The sequence below is a fragment of the Oncorhynchus gorbuscha genome, linkage group LG02 (assembly GCF_021184085.1).
Source record: "Oncorhynchus gorbuscha isolate QuinsamMale2020 ecotype Even-year linkage group LG02, OgorEven_v1.0, whole genome shotgun sequence".
NCBI lineage: Eukaryota > Metazoa > Chordata > Actinopteri > Salmoniformes > Salmonidae > Oncorhynchus > Oncorhynchus gorbuscha.
In genome coordinates, this window is record NC_060174.1 from 21,319,481 (window position 1) to 21,345,554 (window position 26,074).

At 43.9% G+C, this 26,074-nt stretch overlaps 1 protein-coding gene across 4 annotated transcripts in view; it reads right to left on the reverse strand.

The window, feature by feature from the left end:
* Positions 1-7,743: 7,743 nt before the first annotated feature.
* Positions 7,744-26,074, reverse strand: part of si:ch73-63e15.2 (protein strawberry notch homolog 2) — a 100,349-nt gene continuing 82,018 nt past the window's right edge. For all 4 annotated transcript variants that reach the window (XM_046304552.1, XM_046304543.1, XM_046304534.1 and 1 more), the window contains 21 exons: positions 25,878-25,968; positions 25,611-25,754; positions 25,205-25,322; positions 24,858-24,963; positions 24,522-24,675; positions 23,295-23,471; positions 22,566-22,663; positions 21,854-21,936; positions 21,343-21,531; positions 20,442-20,563; positions 20,136-20,267; positions 19,398-19,533; positions 16,171-16,283; positions 15,335-15,406; positions 15,071-15,179; positions 14,769-14,984; positions 14,376-14,470; positions 12,754-12,846; positions 11,999-12,130; positions 11,452-11,719; positions 7,744-10,774 (listed from right to left, as the gene is read on the reverse strand). In XM_046304552.1, the coding sequence (XP_046160508.1) occupies positions 9,480-10,774; positions 11,452-11,719; positions 11,999-12,130; positions 12,754-12,846; positions 14,376-14,470; positions 14,769-14,984; positions 15,071-15,179; positions 15,335-15,406; positions 16,171-16,283; positions 19,398-19,533; positions 20,136-20,267; positions 20,442-20,563; positions 21,343-21,531; positions 21,854-21,936; positions 22,566-22,663; positions 23,295-23,471; positions 24,522-24,675; positions 24,858-24,963; positions 25,205-25,322; positions 25,611-25,754; positions 25,878-25,968 (3,943 nt within the window). In that variant the 3' untranslated portion in view covers positions 7,744-9,479. The remainder of the gene's footprint in view (positions 10,775-11,451; positions 11,720-11,998; positions 12,131-12,753; positions 12,847-14,375; positions 14,471-14,768; positions 14,985-15,070; positions 15,180-15,334; positions 15,407-16,170; positions 16,284-19,397; positions 19,534-20,135; positions 20,268-20,441; positions 20,564-21,342; positions 21,532-21,853; positions 21,937-22,565; positions 22,664-23,294; positions 23,472-24,521; positions 24,676-24,857; positions 24,964-25,204; positions 25,323-25,610; positions 25,755-25,877; positions 25,969-26,074) is intronic.

Below are 26,074 nucleotides of genomic sequence, written 5' to 3' on the forward strand. Positions count from 1 at the left end.
ACTTGATCGTCACATACAGGAAGAAGGACGACACCCGTTCTTTTTTTCAATTTCATTCTTCCCTGCCCTGTTAATAAAACACTGTCCAGAGACACTCCTTGGTATTCCTCAATCTATGGATTGTCAACGTATCGAACCTATAGCCAACCATTATTATAAAGTCCAAATAGTACAAGGAGTATAATTGTACTATCAAATATCAGATGTATTAATAAAAAACAATCAAGAATGTACAAAGATGGGCTCCTAAGTGGTGCAACAGTCTAAGGCACTGCATCTCAGTGCAAGAGGTGTCATAACAGACCCTGGTTGGATTCCAGGCTTTATCACAACTGGCCATGTTTTGGGAGTCCCATGGGATGGCACATAATTGGCCCAGCTTCACTGACTTGCCTACTTAAATAAAGGTTAAAAAAAATAGACCGGTAGGCTAGCCCTTATGACCCTCAGTTCCATTCCATTACACATAAGACTCAAGAGCACTGATGCTTCGTCTGAACATTAACACACAGCGCTTAAAGTACGGTTTTGGAAGCATAAGGACCTTATCTTTCATATCAACGAGAAATAATAGTCAAAAATGTTAAATTGATACACACCTTTGTAGGCTTAGTGTTCCCACACAACCATATCTCTATGTTACTGCGCTCATTTACATAAAACAGATGGGAAACAGAGGGACCTTTATGCTTTTAGAACCGTATCGCAATTGAGAATAGACTCACGTTTAGATTGAGAATTTGGCTGTTTTGGCTGGCAGAGCCAGTCTACCTCTGAAAATAACAAACGGTAGGCTCCTTAAGAAGTACTTCTTCGGCTAGAGGTAGTCTAGTAGGAAAGGTCAAACTATACTGCCTCCGCCCTCCCGAGTGTCGCAGTGGTTTAAGGCACTGCCTCACAGTGCTTGAGGCGTCACTACAGACCCGTGTTTGATCCCAAGCTGTGTTAAGGCTGTTGAGTCCAATAAGGCGGCGCACAATTAACCAAGCATCGTCCGGGTTGGTGGAGGGTTTGGCCAGCTGGGATTTCCATGTCCCATCGCGCTCTAGCGACTCGTGATGGGCCGGGTGCCAGCAAGCTGTCTTTGGTCATCAGCTGGACGGTGTTTCATCCAACACATTGGTGCGGCTGGCTTCCGGGTTAAGGCAGCAGGGTGTCAAGAAGTAGTGCGGCTTAGCAGGGTTGTGTTTCGGAGGACGCATGGCCCTCGACCTTCGCTTCTCCCGAGTCTGAGACCATCCAGGACCTCTATACCAGGCGGTGTCAGAGGAAGGCTCTAAAAATTGTCAAAGACTCCAGCCATCCGTCAGAGACTGTTCTCTCTGCTAGCGCATGGCAAGCGGTACCGGAGCACCAAGTCTAGGTCCAAAAGGCTTCTAAACAGCTTCTATCCCCAAGCCATAAGACACCTGAACATCTAATCAAATGGCTACCCAGACTATTTGCATTGCACTCCCCTCCCTCTTTTACACTGCTGCTGCTACTCTGTTATTATCTTGTACAGTTGAAGTCGGAAGTTTAGTTAGGACATCTACTTTGTGCATAACACAAGTCATTTTTCCAACAATTGTTTACAGACAGATTATTTCACTTATAAATCACTGTATCACAATTCTAGTGGGTCATGAGTTTACATACACTAAGTTGACTGTGCCTTTAAACAGCTTGGAAAATTCCAGAAAATTATGTCATGGCTTCAGAAGCTTCTGATGGGCTAATTGACATCATTTGAGTCAATTGGAGGTGTGTCTGGTTCATCCTTCGGAGCAATTTCCAAACACCTGAAGGTACCACGTTCATCTGTACAAACAATAGTACGCAAGTATAAACACCATGGGACCACACAGCCATCATACCGCTCAGGAAGGAGACGCGTTCTGTCTCCTAGAGATGAACATACTTTGGTGGAAAAGTGCAAATCAATCCAAGAACAACAGCAAAGGACCTTGTGAAGATGCTGGAGGAAACAGGTACAAAAGTACCTATATCCACAGTAAAACGAGTCCTATATCGACATAACCTGAAAGGCCGCTCAGCAAGGAAGAAGCCACTGCTCCAAAACCGCCATAAAAAAAGCCAGACTACGGTTTGCAACTGCACATGGGGACAAAGATCGTACTCTTTGGAGAAATGTCCACTGGTCTGATGAAACAAAAATAGAACTGTTTGGCCATAATGACCATTGTTATCTTTGAAGGAAAAAGGGGGAGGTTTGCAAGCCGAAGAACACCATCCCAACCGTGAAGCACTTGGCAGCATCATATTGTGGGGGTGCTTTGCTACAGGAGGGACTGGTACACTTCACAAAATAGATGGCATGATGATGAAGGAAAAGTATGTGGAAGGAAAATTATGTGGATATATTGAAGCAACATCTCAACATCAGTCAGGAAGTTAAAGCTTGGTCGCAAATTGGTTTTCCAAATGGACAATGGCCCCAAGCATTCTACACAAGTTGTGGCACAATGGCTTAAGGCCAACAAGTATTGGAGTGGCCATCACAAAGACCTGACCTCAATCCGATAGAAAATTTGTGGGCAGAACTGATAAAGTGTGTGCGAGCAAGGAGGCCTAGAAACCTGACTCAGTTACAATAGCTCTGTCAGGAGGAATAGGCCAAAATTCACTCAACTTATTGTGGGAAGCTTGTGGAAGGCTACCCGAAACTTTGACCAAGTTAAACAATTTAAAGGCAATGCTACCAAATACTAATTGAGTGTATGTAAACTTTTGACCCACTGGAAATGTATTGAAATAAATAAAAGCTGAAATAAATCATTCTCTCTACTATTATTCTGACATTTCACAATCTTAAAATTAAGTGGGGATCCTAACTGACCTAGGATAAGGAATTTTTACTAGGATTAAATATCAGGAATTGTGAAAAACAGAGTTTAAATGTAGTTGGTTAAATTGTATGTAAACGTCCAACTTCAACTATTACCTCGACTAACCGGTACCCCCTGTATAGAGCCTCGCTATTATTTCATTATTTGTTACTTTAATTCCTTATTTTTTGTAGGTATTTTTCTTAAAACTGCATGGTTGGTTAAGGGATTGTATGTAAGCTTTTCACTGTAAGGTCTACACCTGTTGTAGTCGGCGCATGTGACAAATACAATTTGATTTGCAGTGATGGGACAAGACTAATAACTACAGTAAACAATTAGGGAGAAAAAGGAGTAAAAGTACAAAAACTATTCTGCCTCCATATGGGAAAACATTGAGTCCGCCAAAATGTTACTAAAATGCACACAGCCCATTTGACATTTTTCATATAACTATTACTAACTGAAATGCACATTAAAGGTCTCAATCAATGTAATACAGAAGTAATGAGATCACCACCACCTGTCTTAGAAGTGTGTTTTCAAAAGCAATTCAGCATCATCAGTTAAGGCCCAATGCAAAAGGCATTCATTCACGAGGAAAAAGACAGACACCATTTTTCACAATCTTCAAGTTTTTATTTGTTGTTTGTTTACAAAGCTAAGATTGCATTTTGATATATTCCTTCCTTTTATGAGTAGAAAACCTTTTAAAGAATTAGTCGAAAGGCACATTTTTTTTTACAATATATACATTTAGATCTAAATTATAAATATATAGAAAAACAAAAGCACAACCCAGAATAAAAGTGCTGAACAGTTTTTACAGAAAGAAAATATCATTTAAAAAAAATACATACAATCAGTAGCATGTTTTTTGTTTAGTTTTTGTTGGCAATAAATTATTGAATGTGATACTTTATATGCAAAAGGTGGAGAAACAAGGAGGATGGTTACAGTATACAAAAATGTTATCCATCAAAAGGTCAGGAACATAACAAGCTTGCAACTCTCAATCATAACAAACAGACAACAGTAACTTGATTATGCCATTCTTAGTGCAAATTTAGACAAAATAAAAAGACCTAGCTAGCTAAGACAAAGTCAAACAGTTCCTTTAAAAATTGTAATTCATTTTCTCAAATCGTGTTTGTCCGTTTCCACAGGTTTATAATGCATATTACCTCTATGGCAGTGTTATACCACACAGTCCATTGGCCATAGGTGAAGCATGGGACAAACAGTTTGATTGTGAAAATGTGTTTGGATTTATTGGAATGTGCCTGATGAGGAAATATATGTTTGGGACAATCTGAAGCAGAAAAGAGAGGGCTATGAGATGGGATAAAGTAGAATCTCTTAGGAGAAAATGGGCCTGAGCTATTGGATGTCTGGGATCAGCGTGAATCTGTCAGATAGTCGGGAAAGGGGAACGATCTGCACCAGTAATTGCACATATCAGTATATCCAGGTGCAAATCTGCTCAAAATCTTTGTCAGCATTAAAATGTATTAAACGACTAAAAAACTGTCCAGAGATATAAACAATAAAGTTCCTTAAAAGAAACAGCGTTTGATCTTTGCCCTAAGATGGCATAAACACTTAAAATCAAAGACTAAAAATTTTTTTTTTTAAACCAGCAAGAGTCGCAGTACAAAATTAAGAAATAAAATAGCACTAAATGTGCATTTTTGTTAGGTTCACCACTGTTGTAAGGGAAAACAATAACATTTCTCATAACTCCCCACCAATACATCTCTTTAAGGTTTCTTCCTGAGATTGATATAATAGGTCAGATATAGCCAGTAACTTCCGGGGTGTGGAATACTTTGGTATCTCTCTGCAAACTAAAGCCCTGGCAGAATATGGAAAAGTTGGAACAATTCTACTTGAGTCACAAGCAGAATCGGATCAAAGAACTGAAAAGAAACAAATTATCACCCCTGTACAGCAGTACAGAAGAGTGCAATATTATTTGGTGGCAGGTTATAATAGACTTATTTGTTTTTATAGTAATCTTGAAAACTAGAAATGTCCCTGACCAAACTTTGACTAAAGAATCATCAGGATAACAATCTAAAAAACAAAATATCCCTCAAATATAAATAACAATAATCATCATAATAATGATGACAAAAAACATCAATAGCACATTGCTTTCATCCCATCACAATGTTTATACAAAGTTCATACGTATTTCAGAGGTCTTTAACTACAGACTACAAGTAGAACAGAAATAAAGAGGAATCCAATTCTTACCATGCACAGGTATATCTATAACCTTCGGCTGTGGAGCTTAAACAGTACTTAGACTTCTAAAACATCTGCTATTCAAAATGTCTTGTTTATTGCTTTTGATTAGTTGAAATTACCCAGGCTTTTCATGAACCAATTACCGTGCATTCATTTCACAACCACAGCCAGATCTTACAGGTTCTGAAACATAATATATATATATATATATACACACACACTACTGTTCAAAATTTTGGGTCACTTAGAAATGTCCTTGTTTTTGAAAGAAAAGCATATTTTTTGTCCATTAAAATATCAAATTGATCAGAAATACAGTGTAGACATTGTTAATGTTGTAAATTACGATTGTAGCTGGAAATGGCAGATTTTTTACGGAATATCTGCATAGGCGTACACAGGCCCATTATCAGCAACCATCACTCCTGTGTTCCAATGGCACGTTTTGTTAGCTAATTCAAGTTTATCATTTTAAAAGTTGAATTGGTCATTAGAAAACCCTTTTGCAATTATGTTATCACAGCTGAAAACTGTTGTGCTGATTAAAGAAGCAATAAAACAAGCTTTCTTTAGACTAGTTGACTATCGGGAGCATCAGCATGTGGGTTCGATTACAGGTTCAAAATGGCCAGAAACAAAAAACTTTCTCATGAAATCGTCAGTCTATTCTTGTTTTGAGAAATAAAGGCTATTCCATGCGAGAAATTGCCAAGAAACTGAAGATCCCGTACAACACTTAATTGGAGCCAATTTCCTCCTACAACTGGACAATGACCCAAAGCACAGCTATGCAATAACTATTTAGGGAAGAAGCAGTCAGCTGGTGTTCTGTCTATAATGGAGAGGCCAGCACAGTCACCGGATCTCAACCCTATTGAGTTGTTGCGGGAGCAGCTTGACTGTATGGTACGGTACACGTAAGAAGTGCCCATCAAGCCAATCCAACTTGTGGGAGGTGCTTCAGGAAGCATAGGGTGAAATCTCTTCAGATTACCTCAACAAATTGACAACTGGAATGCCAAAGGTCTGCAAGGCTGTAATTGCTGCAAATGGAGAATTCTTTGACAAAAGCGAAGTTTGAAGGACACAATTATTATTTCAATTAAAATTCATAATTTATAACCTTGTCAATGTCTTGAGTATATTTTCTATTCATTTTGCAACTAATTTCATGTATGTTTTCATGGAAAACAAGGACATTTCTAAGTGACCTCAAACTTTTGAACGGTAGTGTATGTATACACATACATACACGATTTAGACAGGAATATATATATATATATATATATATATATACACACAAAAGTGGATTCGCCACACCCGTTGCTGACCAGTGTAGAACTTCCCATGATTTTGTGATGTTTGACGAGCAGGTGTCCACATACCTTTGGTCATGTATGTATGTATTTATATACATACATACGTGTATGTATGTATATACAGTGCCTTCGTTAAGTATTCCAGACCCATTGACTTTTATCACATTTTGTTAAATTACCTTATTCTAAAACGGATTAAATGAAAAAAAATCCCAAGCAATCTACACACAATACCCATAATGACAAAGCGAAAACAGGTTTAGACAATTATTATTATAAAAAAATAAAACATTTTTACATAAGTATTCCGACCCTTTGCTGAGACTCGAAATTGAGCTCAGGTGCATCCTGTTTCCATTGATCATCCTTGAGATATTTCTACAACTTGATTGGAGTTCACCTGTGATAAATTAAATTGATTGGACATGATTTGGTAAAGGGAAAAAACCTGTCTATATAAGGTCCCACAGTTGACAGTATATGTCAGAGCAAAAACCAAGCCATGAGATCGAAGGAATTTTATGCAGAGCTCCCGAGACAGGTTTGTGTCGAGGCACAGATCTGGGGGAAGGGTACCAAAAAATGTCTGCAACACTGAAGGTCCCCAAGAAGACAAGACTCTTCCTATTGCTGGCCAACCTGAGCAATCGGGGGAGAAGGGCCTTGGTCAGGGAGGTGACCAAGAACCTGATGGTCACTCTGACAGAGCATTAGAGTTTCTCTGTGGAGATGGGAGAACCTTCCAGAAGGACAACCATCTCTGCAACACCTAAAGACTCTCAGACCATGAGAAACAAGATTCTCTGGTCTGATGAAACCAAGGTTGAACTCTTTGGCCTGAATGCCAAGCGTCACTTCTGGAGGAAACCTGGCGCACCATCCCTAAGGTGAAGCATAGTGGTGGCAGCATCATGCTGTGAGGATGTTCTTCAGCGGGAGGGACTGAGAGACTAGTCAGAATCGAGTGAAAGATGAACGGAGCAAAGTACAGAGAGATCCTTGATGAAACCCTGCCCCAGAGCGTTCCGACTGGGGGCGAAGGTTCACCTTCCAACAGGACAATGACCCGTAGGAGTGGCTTTGGGACAAGTCTCAAAGCTTGAGAGGATCTGCAGAGAAGAATAGGAAAAACTCTCCAAATACAGGTGCATCAAGCTTGTAGCGTCAAACCCAAGAAGACTGGAGGCTTTAATCGCTGCCAAAGATGCTTCAACAAAGTACTGTGTAAAGGGTCTGAATACATAAGTAAATGTGTTTTTATTTTTAATAAATTAGCAAACATTTCTATAAACCTGTTTTTGCTTTGCCATTATGGGGTAGTGTGTGTAGATTGATGAGGAAAAAATGTAATAGATTTTAGAATAAGGCTGTAACGTAACAAAATGTGGAAAAAGTCAAGGGATCTGTATACTTTCCAAAGGCACTGTTTGTATTATATATATTTATTATTTGTTTTAGCATATATATATGCTAAAGTTATAAGCTAAAACAAATGCTCATATCAGTGTTGGTCTGAAAGTTAAACAAAACAACAAATGCACATTCCTGAGAACTTCAAATCAAAAGCAACCCAGGAGTCACCGTTGGATGAATGGTAAGTAGACTAAAAGTAGGATATGACACCATTTTAAATTGCATCACATCAGCAGTGTCCATCCCATCTAACCCCTGCTCTCTGTCTATAACATGGCCTGGGAAAGCAGGGTTCCACACAGAACAGACGTGCTGAAGGGACAGCTATAGGGTCCACACACAGACAGACATACACATACTGGGATCGTGGGGACGACCCCTGGCACCTGCCACCAGCATAAAGCCAACAGAGGGCCGAGGAGGGTTAAGTTAAATACAAATAGAATAAATTAACATACCTATGCTTCCAGTACAAATCTATACATTAGGCCTATATGGGTTTCAAAGACTGCATTTAAGTAGGTTTCCAAAGGCACTGTTACAACGGCTGACCCCTTTCTTTTTTCACACGGGACACTAGAGAGAGTGATGGTAGAAACAGCAGAGTGAGGGAGAAGAAGGAGCCAAAACTGAAACATTGTCAATTTTTCCAGTTTTATGTTTTTGAGTAGAGCCCTTGGTTTTAACAAACCAAGTCGATGCAATGGCGATGAAGAGAATTACAGGACAACGCAGAAAAGCATACAGATGTGCATGAAAGGCAGTTTGAATCCCGCAATGTTACCAGTGAAACCCAACATAACCAGTAGCGACTAGCTGTGGTTATAGAAAAATATTTCTAAATGAAGGTTTCCTCAATAAAAAACAAAAAACAATTGCAACAAGGTTAGATTTTTTTTTAAAGCACATGAGCTTTTGATAGTTATAGAAACATAATCAAACCCTGTTGGAATTGTGTTTCTTCAATGAGTCAAGCCTTGGTGTAGAAACGCCGTCTAGACCATTTGCTCTCTCTCTCTCAGCGAAGTGACCGGGCCAGTTCCACCTGGGTCGTATGTTTACCATCTCTGAACGGGACCACACATTTGGTCTAGTGAAAGTGACCCTGGCCTGTGGATCCAGTGCCTGGGAGGGTTAAGGAGGAGAAGAGCACAGGACAGGCAGTGATGTGACTAGGTCCTGAGGGGAGAGGGGATGAGGCTTGCGTTCACACTCAGCAGCTAGAGGACACAGACAGCCACACTGACAAGGTGGTTACACAGAGTCCCATTCAGACAGCCACACTGACAAGATGTGGTTACACAGAGTCCCATTCAGACAGCCACACTGATGATGTGGTTACACAGAGTCCCATTCAGACAGCCACACTGACAAGGTGGTTACACAGAGTCCCATTCAGACAGCCACACTGACAAGGTGGTTACACAGAATCCCATTCAGACAGCCACACTGATGATGTGGTTACACAGAATCCCATTCAGACAGCCACACTGATGATGTGGTTACACAGAATCCCATTCAGACAGCCACACTGATGTTGTGGTTACACAGAGTCCCATTCAGACAGCCACACTGATGATGTGGTTACACAGAGTCCCATTCAGACAGCCACACTGATGAGGTGGTTACACAGAGTCCCATTCAGACAGCCACACTGATGATGTGGTTACACAGAGTCCCATTCAGGCAGTCGGTAATGGATAACCGTCTGCCGGTCTGCGCTGGTCCGCAGCATGTTGTCCAGCACTTCGCGCACATTAATGAGGGCGTCCGTGCTGCAGTGGCCGTTGGCCAGAGGGAGCGGTTGCTGTTCTGAGGGGGCCAGGGCCGAAGGAGAGAAGAGAGAGGAGGAGGGGGTAGAGGGGGAAGAGAGGAGGCCGGACGAGACTTGAGCCACTGTGTTGGAGGAAGTGGAGGGGTTAGTAGTTGTCTGGCTAGACAGAGAGTAAGGCAGATGGTCTGGATCTTCCAGCAGTTTGAGGATGTCATAGTAGTCCTGGTGGTCGCTGTTGATTAGAGTCGGACTGTCCAACCGTTGCTGTGGTTGTATCTGCTGTGGTGACTGCAGCTGTGGTTGTATCTGCTGTGGCGACTGCAGCTGTGGTTGTATCTGCTGTGGCAACTGTAGCTGTGGTTGTATCTGCTGTGGCGACTGTAGTTGTATCTGCTGTGGCGACTGTAGCTGTGTTTGTATCTGCTGTGGTGACTGTAGCTGTGGGTGTATCTGCTGTGGCGACTGTAGCTGTGGATGTATCTGCTGTGGCGACTGTAGCTGTGGTTGTATCTGCTGTGGCGACAGTAGCTGCTGTGGCTTTGTCAGTGATGGCAGTGGCTGTAGAGGTTGCTGCAGTTTGTGTGCAGTGTTCTGGGCTGCTAGCTCGCTCAGCAATATCAGAGAGTCCAGGCCAAAGCCGTCTCTGGTCAGGCAGTCGAGGACTAGGCCTCTCTCTTTGCTGTCTGGGGAGGGAGAGGGGCTCACCGTCAGGTCTAAGACCTCCTCCCTGGTCCGAGGAGGCATGGAGGAGGAGGAGGGGTTGGGCTGCAGGAGGTGCAGGGAGGGGAAGTGGTGGGGGAAATTGGAGAAGTGGGAGGTGGGGCTGGCCATGCTGGGGAGCTGGTTGACTGGACCGAGCTGGGGTTTGAGCTGTGAAGGTTTGGGCTGGAGTAGAGGCTTGACCTGTAGAGGATTGGCCTGGGCCAGGCTCAGGTGCTGGGTCTTGAGGCCCTGCGACAAGTTCTGGTTGTTGAAGCTGTGGTTCAGGGTCTGTCTCTGGCTGTAAAGCTTGGCCAGCAGGTGTTGGTTCTGAAGCTGCCGCTCCTCGGCTAGCCGCTGCTCCTGGGCGCGCTGCTGCTCCTGGGCGCGCTGCTGCTCCTTATCCTTGCGCCTTCTCTTCACCTCCTCGTCCATTTTGAGAAGTTCCTGCCGCACTCGGGCCACACAGTTCTCTGGGATCTTGATACCTAGGGGAGAAAGAGAGGGTATTATGTTTTTTTTTACCCCTTTTTCTCCCAAATTTTGTGGTATCCAATTGGTAGTTACAGTCTTGTCTCAACTCCCGTACAGACTCGGGAGAGGCAAAGGTCGGGAGCCGTGTGTCATCTGAAACACAACCCAGCCAAGCCGCACTGCTTCTTGACACAATGCCCACTTAACCTGGAAGCCAGCCGCACCAATTTGTCGGAGGAAACACTGTACACCTGGCGACTGTGTCAGTGTCGCCCGGACCACCACAGGAGTCACTAGTGCGCAATGGGACAAGGACATCCCTGCCGGCCAAACCCTCCCCTAACCCGGATGACGCTGGGCCAATTGTGCACTGCCCCATGTGTCTCCCGGTCGTGGCCGGCTGCGACAGAGCCTGGACTCGAACCCAGAATCTCTAGTAGCACAACTAGCACTGCGATGCAGTGCCTTAGACCACTGCACCGCTCGGGAGGCCACGAGAGTTATGTTGAGATTTGTTTATACAAGTCGATAATTTGGCTCAGTTGGTTGAAGCATAATGCTGTTGTGGCGTTTGATTTTGGCAACCGAAAAACTCATCTGTCAAGACATTCCCTCTGATTCCCTTTCACAGAACCACACTTTGGTGATGGTGTGTGTGTGTGTGGGTTGTATGGAGTTGTTTAGTACTCACCGACTTGCTTGTTACTATTTTTGGTTTTGAGGCGTACGATCTGAAGGATGCTGGAGCAGGTGATGTCAGAGACCACGTCAGCCACATACTTCCAGACGCGCAGTAGCGCACCACACAGCATGTGGTACTGGCGCAGACGCATTCCTTGCAGACACTCCTGACCCTCCTCGATCTTCTTACACTTCCCATTCCAGTTAGCATGGCTACATTTCCCAAAGGAGAAGTTGAACTGGCTCTCCCAGCTGTCCTTGGCTTGGTCTGGAGTCACCTAGGATGGGAACACAACACACACGTCTTATGTTAAAGTGTTGAGTGCTGGTTTTTATATTGTACATTAGACAATACGCAGGACTGCTCTTCCTGTTTCACTACTGTTTATTCCACTAGAGGGCAGCATACACCACACAAAAACCATAAAACATTTCCTGCCAAACAACAAAGACAAATCTTGTTGCCATGCGAGTGGAAACCTTCTATTGTGTGCATGTCAGTGTGTCTGTCTGTGTGTGTCTGTGTGTGTGTCGGTGCGTGTCAGACTGAGTCATACCTTGCGGTAGCGTAGCTGCAGGTTGTCCAGGCTCTCTGGGTGGGCCTGCTTCCCGATGTTGGGCTTGTAGACGATGAAGTTCCTCCCTCGGCCCTGCTCCGCCAGCAGCACACACGGGTGGTTCCCCCGCAACTGAGGAAACCAGAGGAGATGGAAATGTCTTTAAAGTTCTGTAAAATACTTTCATGTGTTTTCCTCTGGCCACGATTGAACTCCATCTGTACAATTGTTTTAAACCACAAAAAAATCAAATCAAAAAAGAGGCGGAAGATTTATAGTGAGTTCAACTGGGAACCTGGCAGTGGTGAAGTGTTTGCCTGGTGGGACTATAGAAGACTGTCATTTCATTGTTGAATTGTATTATGAACCAAGTGTATTTAACTACTGTATAATTAAGAAAACTCCACATCAGGAAGGAAGAGGCTGTGTATATTGTTCACTCAAGCCACTACAATTAATACTGAACAAAATCCTAGTTAAACTCCTTCTTTAGGTTCATAACATGTATACTTTCATCCTACTCCCTTGATGTGCCATGAAAGAGCCACACTCCAGAGAACAGAACAGAGGCACCTGGACCCTTCTGATATGCCATTCACCCCTGGGAAATAGCCAGTCTGGAAGCTGTTCTAGCTCTGCTTGAGCCCTGGGGAGGAACAGGTAGTCACAGTATCATACGCTTCCTGGTACGCCTGTGTGCATGCTGGGACATGCATAGTGACTCTCTGTGCTCTACGGTAGCCAGCTAGACTCACCTTGTGTGAGAGGTAGAAGCCCTCGTCAGGACTGTTGAGGTTCTGGACCTTCTCATAGGCCTCCTCCCAGGGCATACCTCTGTCCACGCTGATCTATAGAGGTGACATGCAGAGGACAAGGGTTAAAGGTTAGAGGTCAGAAAAACTGCCCTATGGGAGAACACTATGGATGAATACCCACTGTGGGCACGATTCAACATTCCCAACACATACGCGGAAATCTGTGCGGGAACACACATATACACGGCTCTTTGGGTTGGCATGAGTTGGGAGTCTACATGTGCTTTACCGGTCCTGGCTGTGTTGGCTAAAAATGTACACTCTAGGTTATCCTGCAGTGACGGCCAGGCAAGGCAGGGAGCCGACGACACCAGTAATGATCACCAGTAATGATCATTCTCCCTCCATCTGGCTAAATATGATGTTCACCATCCAACCACAGGCAGCTGAAATGTCAACATTTTAAATCTCGTTATACCTGCTTGTGCAGAGCAATTCATTATTTTTGAGGTTGGTTCGGTGTCGGTTCTGAAAAAAGAATTGCTGTTTTCGATTTCAACAATATATATATATTTTTTATTCATTATTAAATAATCACATAAAAAATATTTTTGAGATTTTTAATGGAAATTCCAGAGCAAGGAAATAGTTAACATTCAATTACCAAAACATAGAAAATAGGAAACATTTTACTTAGTTTCATTTGAATTAATTATGAATTCCTTAAAGTGATCATCTCATCACTGCCTGTAGCAGTCAGCCCATCTAACGTTATCTCTGTGCTTCCCATACTGCACTGCAGGGCTGTAAAACTCATTCCATGGAGGGGAGGTTTTTGGTTGCCCTAGACAACCAGGTATGGGGAGTTCCATACTAATTAGTGACCTTAATTCAACAATCAAGTATAAGTAAGGAGCAAAAACCCGCAGACACTCGGCCCTCCGTGCAATGGGTTTGACACCTGTGCTGTACTGTCTTTAGTCATCCTTTTTAGCTAGGCTAGTCTGCCCATGTATGCTGCAGAGCTGTCTGACAAAATAATTAGACTAGTTCTTCAAAGTAACTCTCTCGTCATTGTGTACCATGTTTCTGCGCTAAACTAGGTTATTTGCTTAATGAAAACTACAACTCCCTGTAGCCCAGCGTCCCACGTAGTACTTGATTTCTACCGTGAATGATTTGATTTCTCTCTAGAGAAATGGCACTTTGGGCACACAAAAAAATAACTACATGTAATTCAAGGAAGTGATCCGGCGTTGGTCAATTAGTTGTTTAATAACTGAAATCCCCCCTGAAATGTTGGTTAAATCGCTCAGCACTAATAACTGTATCCAGGAGTCAGAGTACTGAATAACAAAGTGGAGGATAAATCTGTCGAGTACATTATATCACCTCTCTGGCTGCGTATGCAGGAAACACTGCTTTCTTGTTGTTTCACGGCAATGGTGGGTAGTGTTTAAAAATATATATATCACTAGGTTTAGTCTTATTCAAACTTGACATCTATTTTTCAGACCAGAGTTACAAAACAAAGATCAACATGCAAATCTATATGAGGTGCCTGTCAAATATAGCGAGATAATTCAATTGTACAATAATGTACCAGTGTACCACGGGAGTACCTTGTAGAGCACGACCTGTCCGTCCTGGGGGTTTCCCACTGTCATGAAGGTCTCTTGCTTCTCCTCGTAGATTTCATCGTTACCTGGGGCCAGATCTAACAGAACAGGACACATAGTTCTAGTCAGGAGACATACCTAGCATCTCTATACAGAGACTCGGTACCATCCCAAACCATCAGCCTCATGCTGCTGTTCATGGAAAGACATTCTAGGAAGGCCAAATGAAGTAGGCAGTAGATTTATTTTAATATATGGAGGAGTATATACTGTATGGCGTAGTAGTCCCATACAATAGAATGCAGCCTTTTGTTCTAATAGTGTGGAGAGTTATTTAGCTTTACAACCTATGGGAAAGGGCACCATTTTATTAAGCGTGAGTGTTGGACTCCATACCTAGGATTCCCATGTCGTATTTGCCCTCCTTTTTGTCCTTCTCGATCAGGTAGTCAAAGTTGTCGGTGAAGTACTGGAACAGAGAGTTCTGCTTGTGGACCTCCAGGCCCAGGATCCTGTTGAGGAACTTGGTGATGCTGCAGTCTTTCTCAGTGCTGAGACCAAACCGTGGCTCCTTGCAGAAGATACCCACGTCCATCATGCCATGCTTCATGTCTGAAACAGGTAATATAACAATTATTTCAATGTGGCTTTGGACTTGCATAATGTTTGGGACAATTTCCTACATGCACTCAACATACCTCTGAAGAACAGAGCATCACCCCCGGGGTAACCTTTGGGAGGGGACACCTTGCTCTCGATGTGGCCCAGGATGGCTTTGGTGATCTTATCCAGAGCCTTGGTACCGTACTGCAGAAACACACGACAGGAAACCAGGTCATCTAACAGGTCAGCGCTCCCTCCCCCCAGAACCTCCAACACAACCAATCACACTTAATGCCAAATTGGGCTTCTGTACAAGAGGAAGCATGATCTTGCATGTAATAGTTGTAGCCAGCGCTGACCTTGTTTTCAAAGTTGTATTTGCTCAGGTCTCTGGACTCTGTGGCTCTCCTGTCACCGTGGGTCAATGCACCCTGGACACAGAAACAGGAACAAACACGGTTAGCTTTACAGCCTTATGTCACGGACTGATAACACACCAGCTACAAACACACAACTTTCTCTACTGCAGCAGACAGGTAAAGCATAGAGGCAGTGAATTGACATGACTGCCAAGACATTGAATGCTGTGCACAGATTGTGACTGAAGGTCCACTTGAAGCCAACAGCTGCTTTAGCTGGTGCCCACACAAAGGAATGTTCTGAGATAAAAACAAAGGGATGTTTCTGCCAGATATGAGATCACTGCTGATCTGGAGGGAGCCAAACAAAGGTAGTCAGAGGCTGGGAAGGAGGGAAAGAAGAGAAGCTGGGCCCTGGGCATGATGTATCCCATTCTGAGACTGGATTACCGTACAGGCCTGGCAGAGACAACACACACTTTCTGGAACCCCCCCTTCCCTTCAGAGAGACAAGGAAAATAAATGACTGGAGCAAAGAGATTACAATGAAATATGGAAAACTGTCTCATAACTACCCAGACATGGGTGCGTTCCAATGTCTGATAACCTTATTATTCAGACCAAAGGAGGATGAGGAATTTCCTGGGTTTGAAATGTTGTGTGAAAGGTGTTTGTGACCTTGAAAGTGTCTGGTCAATGGGACGGTGGTGGGGAAGTCAACGGACTACTGGCAATTCAATCTTCACTAATAAAATGAGGACTTATTACACATGTAGTTTTGTGATTCCATAGTAGATAGATCCGACTGTAGTAAAGGAGGCTGCAACAGCACGTACCAGGCTCTCCAGTCTCTTGGCCACAATGGAGGCAAAGCGTCTTTCCCCGGCCAGCTCAGAGATGAGGAAGATGTACTCTGGAGCCGTCACCTGGTTAGAGCGATGGGTACGACCTGGAGGACCACACACACAGAGGAAGATCAGTCAGAACAGGCAGACTCTGAGGAACTATACTCAACAAATATAAATGCAACATGTAAAGTGTTGGTCCAAAGTTTCATGAGCTGAAATAACAGATCCCAGTAATATTCCATACGCACACAATTGTTTACATCCTTGTTAGTGACCATTTCTCCATTGCCAAGATAATCCATCCACCTGACAAGTGTAGCATATCAAGAAACTGACTAAAGAGCATGATTATTACACAGGTGCACCTTGTGTTGGGAACAATAAAAGCAGTTTTGTCACACAACACAATGCCACAGATGTATCTAGTTTTGAGGGGCATGCAATTGGCATGCAGACTGCAGGAATGTCCACCAGAGTTCTTGCCAGATAATTGAATGTTAATTACTCTACCATAGGCCGCCTCAAAAGTTATTTCAAAGAATTTGTCAGTACGTCCAACTGGCCTCACAACTGCAGATCACTTGTAATCACGCCAGCCCAGGACATCCACATCTGGCTTCTTCACTTGCGGGATGGTCTGAGGCCAGCCACCCAGATAGCTGATGAAACGGAGGAGTATTTATGTCTGTAATAATCTGCTTTTGTGGGGAAAAACTCATTCTGATTGGCTGGACCTGGCTCCCCAGTGGGTTGGCCCTCCCAGGCCCACCAATGGCTACTCCTCTGCCCAGTCATGTGAAATGCATAGATTAGGGCCTAATTAATTAATTTAAAATCACTGTTTCCTTATAAGAACTGTAACTCAGTAATATCGTTGAAATGATTGCATGTTGCGTTTATATTTTTGTTCAGTATCGTAGTGTACAAGAGGGAAAAGCTAGAAAAATAAGATATTGGTTTGTGGGGTAGGTTGATTTCAATGAACAGAGGATGATGTCAGCAAATGTGGATTTCCTGGGTAATCTGTCTCTGAATGGTGTTTCCTCTAGAGGTCTTCACGGATCCACCTGTACCCGAATCACAATCCGGGACACAAGCGGGTCGGATGCAGAATTCTAAATTATGTCACGGGACTGTGTCAGATCTGAGACTATTGTCACAGGTCTCGGGTATGTGTAATTTTAACTGACATGTCCAGGTGGGCCCGTACAGACCTGAAAGTGACTGCTGCAGTAGAGAGAGAGAGAGAGGGATGCCTTTCATCATTTATGCTGCTGCTCTTGCTTTTCACGAGAGTGGAGCGTGTAGCTTGCTGTTGGCCAATCATGAGTCATCAAAGCGGCAATAGGTTACAGTCATAGAGCATCACTCCATGTGTGGCAAAAGTGAGGAGATATCTAACCAATGGAAGATGGAATTAAAATTATGGAATTAAAAGTTAAAGGAGAAGGATAGGCTACAACGACCAAACAGGTAGGCTGCTACTTAATATTCTGAATGGAGTTGTTATTTGTAACTGTAGGATGAGAAAGTGCATGTACTGCAGCCTCTCTCCCTCTCGCACCTCACCAGCTCTGGTGTGCTGCTTCCCTCACTCAGATCAGATCTGGATCTGACCAGGTCGATGTGGAACAGGTCTCTATATTTAAAATAAATAAATGGATGCATATTGTATCCGGGTGTGAAAGCCCCAGGTCCATTTGGGAACGGGTCCAAGTTTCCACTCACCACATCTTTTTCCTGGAACCATATCTACCCTATCTAAACCCGTCGTTCAAGTTCCAAGTTCTGACTTGGATCTTAAAGTGGAAATCCTAGGCCACCTAAATGTGTGTGTGTGTGTTTTGCTGTTGTGAGTGCCCACACATGCCAACCCATGCGGTGAGTTCAGCTCCCCAAGGGAGCGTGGCTAACGGGAAGGAATTACAGGCAGTTAGCTAATTGCAAACAATGAATTGACGGCCCACGATGTGTGCGTGCACATGCCCGCTTTTCCACTGTTGTTATTGGGTGCAAAATGATATCTAGCAGACGGCAGCGGAGATGAAGAATAATTATATTATTCTCATTTAGTTCAACACACCTCTCTCCCTGCAGCCAGACAAAACTCCAAGTAAAGTTTCACAACACCATTATAAAAGTGACTCATTCCAATGATTAGAATCGCATCCTAATACAAAATATATTTTAATTTGATATTCATCAAATGATTAAATCTGTCTTTAGGCAAGGCAATTTGAAGAGGCAGCCAATACTAATGTCATGACATTTTATGAGGCTAGCGTGTAGCCGGGGCGGCTGGGTAGCCTAGTGGTTAGAGTGTTGGACTAGTAAGTTCAAACCCCCGAGCTGACAAGGTACAAATCTGTCGTTCTGCCCCTGAACAGGCAGTTAACCCACTGTTCCTAGGCCGTCATTGAAAATAAGAATTTGTTCTTAACTGACTTGCCTGGTTAAATAAAGGTCAAATAAAAAAAACAATCAAAAACAAACACTTCAAGCAGGGTGGATTGTGTGAAGAGACGTCTGTGTGACAGGGTGTGTAACCTGCATTGAGGAGAGTCCAACTCTGACCCTGACCCCTAAAGGCGTCAGCATGCTTCAGTTCGGCTGTTGCCTAGTCAAACTCCACGAACCGAACGAGTGTGCATACTCCCGTAAAAGACCTCCGCTTGAAAAACTAGAAAAAATAAGCAAGAGTAATGTTTGTCCATTTTGAGATGCCATTGCCAATATACACTTCCTCAAAATAGTTATAATTAATCTAAGATAACTCCAGAAATCTGTAATTAATTATGACGTTTTTGCAGAGGAGATCTTAGTCGCGCAATATTACATCCAGGTTGCATCACATCAGGCTGTGATTGAGTCCCATAGGGCGGCGCACAATTGGCCCAATATTGTCCAGGTTTGGCCGTGGTAGGTTGTCATTGTAAATAAGAATTTGTTCTTAACTAACATGCCTAGTTAAATAAAAATAATAAAACATGTATCTAACTAAGATGTTTGGTGCAGTATCTCTCAATAAAAAAATGTGCATGAAAACGAGTCGTCTCTCATTGAATGACAAATACTTCATTAAAGAATCCCTACAGTTGACCAATCACCAATGAAGGGGCTTCGGGCTTTGACTTGCCTCGAGAAAATGTGTGTTGTGCCCAAACAGCCGAAAAAAGTCCAAAAGACCTTTAACCCCTGGTAGTCTCCAGACTCACCAAACTGCTGGATGGCTCTGTCTGCACTCCAGGGCAGCTCTAGGGTTATGTGAACCCTCCGACGCTGGTTCTTCACCCGCTTGTCTGCCTGCAAGGAAATGCCCGAGCTGGCTGCCTCTGAGATGATGGCCACCATCTGGGAAGGCAAGAGGGATGGAGGAGAGAAAGATAACAAACCACTGTAACACTGCACACCAAAACATAGAATAATGTCATCATATCCGGTCAGAACACAGAATAATGCCATCACATCGGGTCAGAACATAGAATAATGCCATCACATCGGGTCAGAACATAGAATAATGTCATCATATCCGGTCAGAACACAGAATAATGCCATCACATTGGGTCAGAACATAGAATAATGCCATCATATCGGGTCAGAACATAGAATAATGCCATCACATCCGGTCAGAACATAGAATAATGCCATCACATCCCGTCAGAACATAGAATAATGCCATCACATCCCGTCAGAACATAGAATAATGCCATCACATCCCGTCAGAACATAGAATAATGGCATCACATCCGGTCAGAACATAGAATAATGCCATCACATCCGTCAGAACATAGAATAATGCCATCACATCCGGTCAGAACATAGAATAATGCCATTACATCCCGTCAGAACATAGTGTCACAGGATCATGATTTTCTAAGCAAGAACAAACAAACACAGTTTGAGTGAGATCCTTCGGCTCACATGTAGAATGGTTCTAGTGTCCAGTGTCTCACCTTCTCTCCACACATGAAGCGGTCCTTCTCCTTGAGGTTGATGTGGTCTATGGTATGGCTCTGCTCTGCACGCGACTCGTAGCGCACGCTTCCGTCAGGACGTCGCACCACGCGACCCTTACGACCCGTCATCTATAACATAGGTCATCAATTAGTGCCTCAGAGCAAAATTTAACAATCAATCACAAATCTCTAAACAGGAAACATACCGGTTCTCATCTCACATTTGTCTGATTTGTCTGAGATGTACTCTCTGACATAAGGTTATGTGGCACCTGCCCAGCCCGGTAACAGAGGTGTACGTACCTCCGATACCATCTCTGGTCCTCCAAACTGGTCTATGAGCTCATCCAGAGTGTTCAGAGGTAGTTCCTTTCCCAGGTCAGCGATCTTGTTCAGGAGGCTCTGCTTCATCTTCTCTATACTGGCTTTAGGAACCCAACCAACCCCAGACAGAGGCATGTTAACGACTGTTAACAGAGTCAGCCATAAAGGGAGCGAGCACGGTAAGATGTCCCCAAATGTCTCCTAAGTGCTTTTACTGTCTGTGTGTGTGAGAGAGTACAGTGGATCTAAAATGCATCTGTTCCTTTATTGTCATTTTCTTTGTCTTAAATTATTGCCTAGACTTCAACACAAGGTGTGCATTGCATAACATACAGAGTATCCAAAACATTAGGAACACCTTCCTAATATTGATTTGCACCCCCTTTTGCCCTCAGAAGAGCCTCAACGTGTTGAAAGCTTTCAACAGGGATGCTGGCCCATGTTGACTCCAATGCTTCCCACAGTTGTGTGAAGTTGGCTGGATGTCCTTTGGGTGGTGGACCATTCTTGATACATACGGGAGACCCAGCAGCATTGCAGATCTTGACACACTCAAAAAGGTGCGCATGGCACCTACTACCATATACTGTTCAAAGGCACTTAAATATTTTGTCTTGCCCATTCTCCCTCAATGGCACACACATACACAACCCATGTTTAAATGCTTTTTTAACCTGTCTCCTCCCCTTCATCTACACTGAAGTGGATTTAACAGGTGACATCAATAAGGGATCATAGCTTTCAGCTGGGTCAGTCTATGTCATGGAAAGAGCAGGTGTTCTTAATAGTTTGTACACGCAGTGTATATTTTTACCTGTGGATCATTTTTGGTCTGAACCAATTCAAAAATATTGCTAAAAGGAGAGTCGAAATCTAGTACCTGTGTGACAGCTGGTGTGCTGGACGAAGATGACGTCATCGTTATTGTCCATCAGGGAGTCTGGCGAGGAGTTGGAGTCGGTGTCCATGCCGTCCGTGTCCGTGCTGCTGTCGTCACTGATGTTGATCACGCCCCCCAGATGAACCATGGTGTGCTTTGGGAATTTGGGCTGCCGGCCCCTGGGCTTACCTAGTGGACAGAAAACACACATGAGCTAATTCAGACTGTGGCTCAGTGGCTTTACCTGAATAATACATAGTGAGACTGACTGGATTTGAAGTCAATTAAATTTGACATAAGCCCCCGTTGAGAGATCTGGTCACAAATAAGAGTTGTTATTATTATCATTACAGGGTTCTCCCCTGGATTTGTTAACAAGGCAGTGCTGCTGAGTACAGTGGTGATGGGGGCAGTGCCCACCTTTGGACTCAGTCCAAAGTTTTATTTGGACCAGACAGAACAAACACCTCACCAGAGGAACCCAGAGTTTTTACTATTTTAGTTAACGTACGTTTTCTCTTGTTTCCACGTGCCTTCTCTCTCCTCTGCTTCTCGGAGGGAAAGTGTTTCTGTACCAGAGCTTTGAACACACCCCTGGGGAGAAAAGACCAGACATACACATGTTATCTTCTCAATCTGACACAGTGGAAGGCTGACAGAAAGTAAAGACAGTTCTGACAGGTTATAGAGATGAGTGACACACTCTGGCTTGGCCTCATCATATGCATTTCATGTCTCCCAGGTTCAGATGGTCCAGGCAGGCAGACACACAGCGTTATTTCCAGTCTGACACAGAGGTATGCTCCCGGTTTAACTTGATTGCAGGAACAGTTCTGGGATCAGCTTACCCTCCCCAAATCCTAGTCCTTAACCATTAGCGGGGAAACAACTTAACTGACTGTGGATCAGTGTCTAAGGGCAGATTCACCATATACCCTCAGATAGTGTGTACTGAAGAAGAAAATTGAAGGGTTCAGACTGAACCTTTGACTGCAGCTGGAGAGTGACAAATGGAGTGCTTTCTAACCAGGAAGTGGTCATTCACCCGGCAACAAACAAATGATTTGTATGAAAACCACAGGCACGTCAGGCTGGAAAGCCCCGGTTACACTAGATGGAAGCTGTGGTGGTGTGTGTGAGAGTTGAATCAGGGCTGAGCCAAAAATCTATTTGCTCTAATACTATACTTACCCAGAGAGCCACGGGCACAGAAACACACTTACTCTGCTGCAGATACGAATCTGTCCAAGTGCCCATCGTTCTCATCCAGGACCTCTCTGGTTCGGGCCTCTCCTGTGGACTGTAGACCAATCACGATGCACTGGGAAGGGGAGAAACAAGATACATGAGCAGAGCGTCGCACTAAAACATACCAACCTGGAAAAAACATTAAAACATGGCTCTATTTCCTTTATGATTTTCTTTGTCCAATCAAATGCTTGGATAATTGTGATAATGCCTCTTGGCCAGAGATTCCCATCTAAATGACACTCCGGTGTGGAAAATGCTGAATCACCATGATAAGACATCTATATTTAAAGGTTTAATAGACAAACAATAGACAGATGCATATGGGGAGATTCCTCTGAGAGGTTCATACCAATCTGCCAACCTCCTCAAGGGCAGGCATAAATACTCTTGCTTATCTGTTTGTTCTCCAAGTGTTCCGGCCCTCTGATAAAAACCTTTAATCAACGTTGTCAAGAGCACTAGGGTCAGAGTGAGCCTTATATTAAATGTATTGATAATTTGAAACCATTGATGGCTGAATTTGACCCTTGGCCTCAGGGAGGTCACCTAGGATACCAAGTTATGCTTTATGGTGACTCCTAACCTCTTGGAAGTCAACCAGAGGCTGAGTACAGATTTAAAGGGGGCCAAGAATTGTTATCTCAAAAATGAATGAAAAAATAAAGGCTGAATAAATTAACATATATGCTGGTCAGTCTCACCTTGCCAGCTTTCAGTTCTTTCTTGGCCAGCTCCACCAGGCAGCGAACCTTGGCGGCGATGCAGAGGTATTTGAAGAAGCGCTGGTGGGAAGACCAGAACTGACCCCACAGGGACTTCCTGCTGACCAGACACAGCGCGTCCGCTGCACGCATGAACACGGCCAGCGCCTCCGCCCACTGAGAAGGACAAACATATATAGGTCAGTCTCCTTGCTCTTTACAAGCTAGTTATCTTACCCTAACAGGGTAGTATTGTAATCTTGCACTTTACAAAAATCTGACAACTTTCTACATACACATACAGACAATCTCCTGCATGCCTGACCATGCGGTTGTGCCTGCATGGCCAGGAACGACTCCAACACCATCATTAAGTTTGCAGACGACACAACAGTGGTAGGCCTGATCACCGACAACGACGAGACAGCCTATAGGGAGGTGGTTAAGAGACCTTGCCGGGTGGTGCCAGAATAACAACCTATGCCTCAACGTAACCAAGCCTAAGGAGATGATTGTGGACTACAGGAAAAGGAGCACTGAGCACGTCCACATTCTCATCGACGGGGCTGTAGTGGAGCACGTTGAGAGCTTCAAGTTCCTTGGTGTCCACATCAACAACAAACTAGAATGGTCCAAACACCAAGACAGTTTTGAGGAGGGCACAACAAAGCCTATTCCTCCTCAGGAAACTAAAAAGATCTGTCATGGGTCCTGAGATCCTTTAAAGGTTCTACAGCTGCAACATCGAGAGAATCACTGCCTGGTACGGCAACTGCTCGGCCTCTGACCGCAAGGCCCTACAGAGGATAGTGCGTACGGCCCAGTACATCACTGGGGCAAAGCTGCCTGCCATCCACCAGTCACACTGATGATGGCTTGATGCCAAAACTTTTCTATTTTGTTTTCACCTCTGATTTATGCACTTTCCTACACAGTATAAATTATTTATGCACCACGATGTCCTACTAAAACATGATTTTTTTTGCATTTCAGCCTCAGTTTTGCATTTATCTCTCTTTTTAGAACAGTGTGCGGGTCGCCACCTCTTCCAGCTTTCATTTCAATGACGTTTGTGTCATGTCTTGACTTCTGTTTTCAAACGTATCAATGCAGCAATGCATCACTTCTCACTTCTAAGAGTAATGTTTTTGTTCTGCAATGTCGTTATCCAAATAAACTTAGCAAATAAATGAAATCAACACACACACACTATCAAGTCAGTCTTACCAGTTTGGCAGCTTTGTTGTAGACCAGTTTGAAGTCGTCGTCCAGACCGATCTCCTCAATGCGGAAGGACACCCCTGAGAAGCTCAGCTGCCTGGCGATGTACATCCCACTCACCTTCATGTCCATGGCAACAATCTCCATCGCGCCTACACCCCTGTCAATCAAAAATCAAAGCCACAGGCGCCTTGTCAGCGATGCTGAATCCTGGAAGCCAGGACTGGTCTGGTAACCACAACATTACGAGATGTCATTCTCACAACAGATAATCATAAACATTTGAATAATATGATACCGGTGACATAAATCAGGTAAATGACGTGTGGAATAAGGTCAGACCTCTTCTCGATGGCGTGCAGGAAGTCGTCAAAGGTCTTGAAGGGCGTACCCTCGCCCCAGATCCCCAGGCGGCTCATATAGATCATGTTCTTTGGCTCAGAGGCACCTAGAGGGAGACAAAGAAGCAGGGGTGAGATGTTGATACATAGAGAGAAAGAGCGAGAGCGGGTGGAGTAGAGAGTAGCGAAGAGACAGGGAGAGAGAGGAAGAGGGAAGACAAATACAGTCTGAATAAGATTGAGAAAGGGAAACACAGAGGACAAACAGTCCTAAAGTTCAGGTATTGTGAGGAGGAGCGATAGTGAAAGAGAAGACAGAGGTTCAGGTACAGTGTGAGAAAGGCCCACCTGTGGCACTGGCGTAAACCACCCTTGCCAGCGGCAGGTTGTGCTGCAGGTCCAGCACGGCCTTGCCCATCTTGGTGGACGTAGCATTCTTGGCCTTGTGGCATTCGTCAAACACAATCTAGGAACACCGTCAAGGACAAAGTACTGCAGCTACAAAATGAACTGTAAACATTGAGTGATGTATGCTCTCCTATCACTAGTTACTGGGCTTGATGCCATGCTAGAACTGACAGAAGTGGCAATATCATCCAAACTATTGATCAAGTATGTTCACATTTTAGGGTTTGGGGTTAGTCCGTGTTAGCGGATAACAGATGCAGTACTTCCATTCTTCTAAAATGGCCAGCTAGATTTTTCAGGTAATGCTGGTCATTGAGCAAGGTGATAATGTAGTATACAAGGATACAACTCCATCAAAGCCGGGCTTGCACCAGTCCAGGATCTGCTTGAGTCTGGTGCGGTGCTGCCCACCTGCTTGGCTCTCCCCGATCAGTGCAGAGTATGTCGCAAACAGGACTCCTTCTGAGGTAGCTGTGTCTCCATACTTTATCTACAGGGAAATAACATAATCACAGGTTTCGCCAGGGAAAGACATTAGGTAAATCTGATGGATATGAATGATTGAGAAGAAATATTGATCTGGAGTGTGGTTTGCTTTTCCTTAAACACTCACCTTGTTTAAGGCATGCACAGGAATGGTGGGAGCATCTATGTCTTTCAGATCTCTCTCTGCGTCGTATTTCAGGTCATTGGATACACTAAACCTGTGTGGGGAAAGACGAGAACGAGTGCATCTTTACAAATCAACCGTGGAGCACAACTGAATAGGTTTGTTTTATAGTTTGTAGTAAGTTTCTAACACAGGTCACA